The sequence below is a fragment of the Echinops telfairi genome, unplaced genomic scaffold (genome assembly GCF_000313985.2).
Source record: "Echinops telfairi isolate 266 unplaced genomic scaffold, ASM31398v2 ScPeMD7_5592;HRSCAF=6446, whole genome shotgun sequence".
NCBI lineage: Eukaryota > Metazoa > Chordata > Mammalia > Afrosoricida > Tenrecidae > Echinops > Echinops telfairi.
Window position 1 is genome coordinate 21,884,563 of NW_022109491.1, and position 8,116 is coordinate 21,892,678.

Sequence of the window (8,116 nt, forward strand, 5' to 3'; positions counted from 1 at the left end):
AATGTACAAAAGTGCTTGACACAGTGGATGTATGTATGGATTGTGATAAGAGCTGTACGAGCCCCCAATAAAATGATTAAGAACAGTGGCTGGAAAGCGTCATCAGACGGTCTTTCTCCACCAGCAAAAGGCTTCTGCTTACTCCTCCCATCAATCAAGGGCATTTCTTCTGTTTTAGAGTTTGGATGGACAGCCATCTAAGATGTAGCTATTGGTCTCTCCCGATCCAGAGGACAGAAGAGGGGTGGAAACTGAAGACACAGGGAAGCAAGCAGTCCAGTGAGCTAGGGGACCACATTGACATCAGTCTCCACCACCCTGAGACCACAAGAACTAGATGGTGCCCGGCTACCGCTACTGGAAGGGCCTAGGCAGAGTAGGAGAAAAATATGAAAGAGAACTCAACATCATAACAGAGACTAGGCTTTCTAGTCAGATTGAGACTTGTAGAGTTCACGACACTCCGACCCCTAGTTCCCCTGGAACTACTCAACCCTGTCCATTCTGAGCCAAGCTATAACCTTCTGCCATCTGGTGGGGTCCAACTCAGCACACCTACGGAGAGTTTCCAAGGCTGTAAATCGTTACAGAAGCAGGTAATCTGATCCTTCTCCTGGTGAGAGGTTTGAGCCGATAACCTTGCAGTTAGCAGCTTACCCAACAGCACCACCAGACAGCGTAAGGGGACAACACTCTAGTGGGGTACGCACACAGCAAATAACCGTTTGAGATCAAAAGGGCAGCATGTACCCAAGGATGAAGTTCAGAAGGGTCTGGAAAGAAGGAAGAATGGAGACCGGAAGCAGAGAGGAGGTATGCTAAGTGCTGGGGTCTTGAGGTAATGGGATGAAACAAAATGTGTATGGATTATAAAACTGATGCTCTGCTCTGTAAACCATCTAATTCACAATAAAAAGTGAAAAATAGTTTTCCCCCCACAGAAATTATACCACAAGAGCCCACAGGACTGGAGGGAAATTTGGGCAATGACATAACAGACAAACAATTTTATCTCAAAAAATGTATAGAGAAGTTCAACACCTCAACAACAAAAAGACAAATAGTCCAGTTTAAACAGTCCTCAGAGGACACAAACAGACACTTCACCAAAGAAGACATTCAGGCAGCCAAGAAACAATAAGAAATACCCATTATCTGGGTGCATAAGCAAATGTGGTGAAGAAAGCTTATGGACCCAGCGATCAAAAGATATAGCGTGTGGGGGCTTAAAGGCTTGAAGGTAGACAAGCAGCCATCTAGCTGAGAAGCAACAAAGCCCACCTGGAAGAAGCACACCAGCCTGTGTGATGACGAGCTGTCGAACAGATCAGGTATCAGGCATCAAAGAACAAAAAATCAAATCATAGTGAATGAGGGGGAATACAGATTGGGGACCCAAGACCCATCTGTAGGCAACTGGACATCCCCTTATAGAAGGGTCACAAGGAGGAGTAGCAACGATGAAACATACAACTTTCCTCTAGTTCCAAAATGCTTCCTCCCACCCACCCCCCACCCCACTATCATGATCCGAATTCTACCTTACAAATCTGGCTAGACCATAGGATGTACATTGGTTCAGATAGGAACTGGAAACACAGGGAATCCAGGACGGATGATTCGTTCAGGACTAGTGGTAAGAGTGGTGATACTGGGAGGGTAGAGGGAGGGTTGGGTGGAAAGGGAGAACTGATTACAAAGGTCCATATATAACCTTCTCCCTGGGGGATGGACAACAAAAAGGTAGTTTGTAAAGGGAGATGTCGGACAGTGTAAGATATGACAAAATAATAATAATTTATAAATTATCAAGGTTTCACAAGGGAGGGGGAAGCGGGGAGGGTGAGGAAAAAATGAGCTGATAACCAAGGGCTCAAGTAAAAAGCAAATGTTTTGAGAATGATGATGGCAACAAATGTACAAGTGTGATTGACACATGGATGGATGTATGGATTGTGATGAGTCGTACTTTCCCCCAATAAAATGATTTTTAAAAAACCTCATTATCGTTAATCATTAGAGTAGATGCCAATCAAAACCACAATGAGATATCAGCTCAGCTCAGCAATAATCTCAAAGCGCAGTAAGACAAAAAACAGCAAATACTGGCCAGGAAGCGAGGAGACTGAGACCTTCATCCACTGAAATGGAGCAGCCGCCACTGTGGAAAATGGCCTGGCATTTCCTTAACACGTCTGAAATAGGAATACCATATGACCCAACAATCCCTCCGAGTTGGTATATTCCCTCCAGAAGTAAGAGCCATGACATAAATAGATATGTGCACACCCATGTACAGCACTATTCACAAGAGCAAAATGATAGAGACAGGCTAAGTACCCATCGGCAGAAGAATGAATGAACACACAATCGTATAGCCACGCAATGGAATATTATGCAACCTCGAAGAATACAATGACTGAGCCACCAAATGGATGAACCTGCAGGCATTGTGCTGAGGGAAATAAAAACATCAGAAAGGGACAAATACTTTATGAGACCACTATTGTAAAATTTGAGAAAGATTTTCACATACAAAAATGCCAAGTCTGTTCTTTGCAGCTGCAGCAATAGGACCCCCCCACACACACACACATGTTTGTCATGTAGATGAAAGGAGAAATGGTTACTTTTATGGACAACAGAACCAGGAGGGAAAAAGAGAGAGAAATTCAGACAGACCTGAGCCAGCCCCTTACCCCGTTACATCGGGGAAGCCATTCTTCCACTCCTGGAGGACTGTGGAGTGGGGATCCCCTCCTACCTGGGGAGTGGGGATAAGACCTCCCCGCTTCAAGATGAGATGAGGGGTGGGTGAGAGGAGGGGCTGAGGGAAAAGGCTGAGGCCCCATCACCACAGCATCTGCATCTGTATCCAGGGCCAGCCATCTTCTGAACGATTGCGCGGGTGTGCTGAGAGGGAAGCATATATGCTTGTCTGTGTGAGTGCCACACTGAGGGAGGACCTGGCCTCCTGGGGAGCTCAGGTGGGCTAAGGGGCTAAGGGGGCAGAAGCAACCACATTCCAAGGCAGTGGCCTGGGGGCCACGTTCATCCGCAGGGCCAGCCTTTGAGCAGGAAGCCAGGAGACTGGCCACGGAGGCCTCTGGTTTTGCTGTTAGTTAATCATCGGACCTTCACTGGGCCTCTGCCTTTTCCCAGCCAGAAAGGTTTGCATTCACATATTGAGCTCACTCACTGCCACTGACGTGATCCCGACTCAGTGACCCTATAGGCCAGAGTAGAACTGCCTCTGGGTTTTTAAGACTGTAACTCTTCTTCTGTTTTCTCTTTTTTTTTGCAGTTTTATTGACACAATTCCCAGACCGTCCATTTCAATGGTTTAAACACATGAGACTGTAACCGTTTTAGGAAGTAGAAAGCCTCATCTTTCTCTTGGTGGTTTCGAACGTCTCACCTTTTCATGATCAGCTGAAAGTATAACTCAGCGCTCCTCTGGTCCTGAGCTACAACTGCTTAAGCGAACTCTGGTTGGCGCTGGTGTTAGTCCGATTCCGCAGATGAAGTCACGAAGACTAAATTCTGATTACTCAGCTCACCTAGTAAATGCCAAAGTCAGGGTCCAAACTCATGGGGTCTAACTCTGGGTCCAGTGGCACAACCCAAGTCCCTAGGGGTGCGAAGCCCTTGGCTTGGGAGGATGCAGGCAGAACCCACAACAGGGACAACCTGCTTCCCCCACCCCCTACCCCCAGCCTCTCTTTTACTGGGAACAGCAAGCCACACCCATTTGGGATTGTTTCTGGAAGTTTTCCTAAAATACAGGTCTGGGCATCTAGTCTATCATCTTTCCAATAAGAGCCTCGCCCCTTATCCAAGCACTCAGACCTTCCTAGCCTGGTTCCAGACGAGGCTGGGGCTTTCCCCTTTCTGAACCCAGGCCCTGCCTGCCTTCATGGGCATGCCCTCACGCCTCAGCTCCTCCCACTGGCCACCCTGCCCTTCCCGTTCTGCACCCTTCCCATCCTTTAATGCCCAGCGCCAGCCCACCTCCATCCTCACCACTAGTCCCTTTGGTCCTCTAGCCCTCTGGACTCTGGCTCCCGCCACACCCCACCCCCAGGCCTGGGCCACTCAGCGGTGGGCTCCATCTCCCTGGACCTGAGGGAATGAAGTGTGCGATTGAGGGGCTTCGGTCCAGCCTCTGTGCCCACCACCCCACCCTACAGTCACTGCCCAGGCGCCGCTCAACCTGTGAGAGGCGACCAAGGAGCCTAAATGGCCCCAAGGTGGGTAGAGCGATGCCAGGCAGGCGTCTGACACATCTGGACGGGAAAATATTTTGCTGCTTAATAACAGTCATTAAGGGGCCTGTGCCCCGGAGCACTGCAGCCAGGACCTGGGCTTAGGTCTGTCTGTATGGTTCCTGTCACCCGGAGCTACCCGCCCCCAGGCCCGTCCCCAGGCCTATGCCCACCCCCATCCCATTTACCCTGTTATCCACTCCATCTGTAGGGAGGGCAGCTACTCACTTCCGCAGCCCTGGGTGTTCGATTCTACTAACATGCTATTATTATAGGATGATAGAGACTCTCTGGAGTCCTCTTCCCATCTACGTGTCCACCACTGCCCCTGCCCCTCCCAATTACGCTCAGCCTCCACCTTCCACGCCCAGAGTTAGGCTCAGGGACCAGCCCACCCAGATAGAGATGCCAGACCTGCATCTGGAGGTGAAACCGCCCAGGCGGTGAGGGTGGGGAGCTGGAGGTGCTGGAACAATCTAAGGGGCCTGCAAAATCGGACACCTATACTTGGTCCTATTCATTGCCAGGGGGGCGGGGCTCTGAGTAATTTTTTTCTGCAAAGGGGGCGGTGAGCCAAATAAGCTTGGGAACCTATAGGCAGGCCGCCAGGTAGTCATGTGATTGACACAGCTCTTCTCGTCCTGTCCCAGGAGGCCTGCACAGGTACAGCTGTGCACACCCGTGTAGGTAGGTCTGTGTTGGTCCTTGGAGTTAGGTGCCGTCGGGTTGGTCCCGACTCATAGCGGCTCTCTGGACCACAGGATGAAACCCCGCCCCATCCTGCGCCATCCTCACCATTGTCATGTTTGGGCCCCTGGTGGTAGCCAGTGTCAAACTCTGATTCATGGAATTGGAATCAAAAGATAATGGATGTTTCTCAGGAACTTTGGGGAGCCCCTCATATTTAGTAGAATCCTCTGAAGTTGGCTGATTTGTAGCTACAAAAGTGGCATTGAATACACACTCGGACATGGAGGGATGTATAAAGTACAAAAATACAGAACCCCAAACATGTTCCATCGGTTAGACTTGTACACACTGCTGGACAAACAGAAACCCAATCATGAAGAACAGAGCCTGCCCCTCTGCCCCAGGGGCAGTCCTGCGACCCAGATAAGGCCTGGCTTCCCCTTGAAACACACCTGCGATAAGGCCCTAATGAGGGCCCTGCAGCCTCGGCTGCCCCACAGCTCATTACCTCCCACAGTCTGGCTCTGCTCACTCACCCCTGCCCCTTCCTCAGCCTCCAGGGGCCTCCTCAGAGGGCCTGATGCTCCAGTTCTCTGCTTGGGCCAGAACAGCTCACCTTTCCGTTCTTGTCCTATGGGCCCCTCACCCCTCAAAGACAGTCCCAGCAGGTTCATCTCCGGTTCCCCGTGTCCCGCTCAACACCCTAAACCTGCCCTAAGAGCATTGTGTGCTCCTCACCCCAGACCAGTGGATACAGAGCAACGAGACAGTCTGTGCTGGGGGATGGACAGACGGCCCGGCCAAGGAACGTCGGTGCCGTCGGGGCCAAGAGGGGCTGCTAAGGCTTTGAGACATGCCTTAGGTCCTCACTCCACCCAGCCCGGCCATCTTCGTAGGACCTCAGCCCTCCTTCCGAAGGTGGTGCTTCTAGCTGGTGCGGGCACCATTCTGTCACTTCTGCCTGGATGGCCTCCCCGACAGCTGCCATCACCAGCCCTTTTATTCTAGAGCAAAGTGTCACCCATCTTCCCAAGGGCAGGCTGGGCAGGCGCTGGCAATTTGGGGAGGGGAGGGTAGAGATCAGAACCCTGCTTATGCCTTTTGCCTCTTGACCTTGAGTGTACCCTCCCACCTTCTGAAAGGAGCATCTTCACTTCCAAATGGGGAGAGCTGCCCTGGAGTTGGACGCACTGGAAACGCAGCCATCTCGAACAGCATTTCTCAAGCGGTGGGCCTGGACCACTGCCCCCGTGACCACTCCAGCAGCTCCCCGGGCCATCTGCCTCAGAATGTCCCAGTGGGTGGAGGCTGCGCATCTGCATCGTACACTTCCTGGGCTACTGGAGCCCAGCTCAAGGCCTCTGGAGCATGGGCTCAGAGCCAGGAGGGGGGCTGGGCGGGGGGCTGTGGGAGCCACTGTTCTGGAGGTGGTGAGTGGCAGGGAGTCTTTGTCTTTGGGGGTTCTTAACTCCTTCTTGGTGCCTTTTCCCAGGCTCTGCTGAGCTGTCGGGCATCTGCGATGGTGTACTGGGGTTCCAGGCAGTCTCTTGAGTTTGTGTTCAGGTCAGTTTAGGTGAATGGGTTAGACCAAAACACACGGTCTACGTGTGTCACGTCTGTGGGGTCTATCAACTGTCTGTGTGTCGGTTTGCATGTCAGCGGGCCTGTGTGCGTTTACAGTTTTAGCTCATTGTGTGAGTCACCAGGTCCCTCTGCAGGTGTGTACCTCTCCAGGCTGTGATTCCGTCCCCACAGAGGGGCCTGGATGGTCAGGGCTTTGGGGAAAGTTGCTAGCAGGCTGGTGGGGGTGGGGCAGGAGATGCTGGGGTGGGTTGGGGGTGGGAGTGCTCAGGGCCTGGCACAGCTGCTTCCCCAGGCGGGCGAGTCCCAACAGTGGGCAGACGGATGGGCTGACCTGACAGGTTCTCGAGGCCAGGGGCAATGGGGTGGAGTCTGGTTCTGACTTAAGGTGGCAGCAGCTTAGGGATCTTGCCACACACAAAGGGAGGGTGGGCAGGCAAGCAGGAGGAGGTTCTGTTAGTGCCTTCTTCCTGCTGCAGCCAGCTGGGGCACAGGCCATGGAGCTGGCTGGCAGGTGAGCGGCCAGGCATGTATGGAGGCCTGGGGCCTGGGGGCCTGGGAGCCCAGGGCATGGCGGGACCCCTGAGGGGCCGGGTGGAAGAGCTGAAGCGGCCGTGGTGGCGAGAGGCCTCGCCCCTGGTGCTGCGGCACAGTGAGGCTGCCAGGCTGGCAGCCGATGCCCTCCTGGAGCGGGGCGAGACTGCCTACCTGCAGGTCATCTCCGAGGAGCGGGAGCTGCCCTTCCTAAGCGCCCTGGACGTGGCCTACATGACCAGCCATGTGCGGGCAGGCCCCGAGCTTGGGGAGGCCCCGGGACCTGAGGCCTCGGGGCCCGACCGTCTCAGCCTGCTCTCCGAAGTCACCTCGGGCACCTACTTCCCTATGGTCTCTGACGTAGACCCCCCGGACCTGGACCTGGGCTGGCCCGAGGTGCCGCAGGCCACAGGCTTCAGCCCCACGCAGGCCGTGGTCCACTTCCAGCGGGACAAGGCCAAGAACATCAAGGACCTGCTGCGTTTCCTCTTCAGTCAGGCCCGCACGGTAAGCACCCATTTCACAGAGGTGGTAACTGAGGTCCAGGGGGATGCGCCCAAGGTCACACAGCAATTTCGGGGCAGCATTGGCCTCTGGTGGATGACAAGCTCTAGAAGATAGGCATGTGTCTTATTGACTTTGGTGGTTCTGTGGCACTCAAGGAACTATGGCTTCCCTGAAGGAGAGTTCAGCTTAACTGGTTAGATAAGTCGGCCTAACGATTATGCTCTCTTAAGAACTATTTATCCGTAATCAAACTGACAACAGTTTAGATAAGGAACTTCAGGGGCAGCGAGGGCATGTTAATGATGGAGGAGCAACTCAGAAGTTGTCTGCAGTGCCTGAGAATGATTGGACAACTCGAAGAAGGTGACAGGTATGGATGAAGTGCACGTGGGGAAACTGCTGCATGGTTGGCTGTGTCTACTCTTGCAGAGAACCAAATAAAATGGAGAGAGGGGACAACAAGGAAGACTGTGGATAACATACAAGGGGGTTCAAAACATTCCTGGAAGAATTCCATGATCTTTTTTTTTTTTTTTTTA

General features: G+C 52.8%; 1 protein-coding gene across 1 annotated transcript in view; it reads left to right on the top strand.

Moving 5' to 3' along the window:
* The first annotated feature begins 7,064 nt into the window (after window positions 1-7,064).
* The window catches only part of FAM83C (family with sequence similarity 83 member C), a 7,009-nt gene continuing 5,957 nt past the window's right edge, over window positions 7,065-8,116 (top strand). Inside the window, exon 1 of the mRNA XM_030887074.1 lies at window positions 7,065-7,577. Coding sequence (XP_030742934.1) covers window positions 7,065-7,577 — 513 coding nt within the window. The remainder of the gene's footprint in view (window positions 7,578-8,116) is intronic.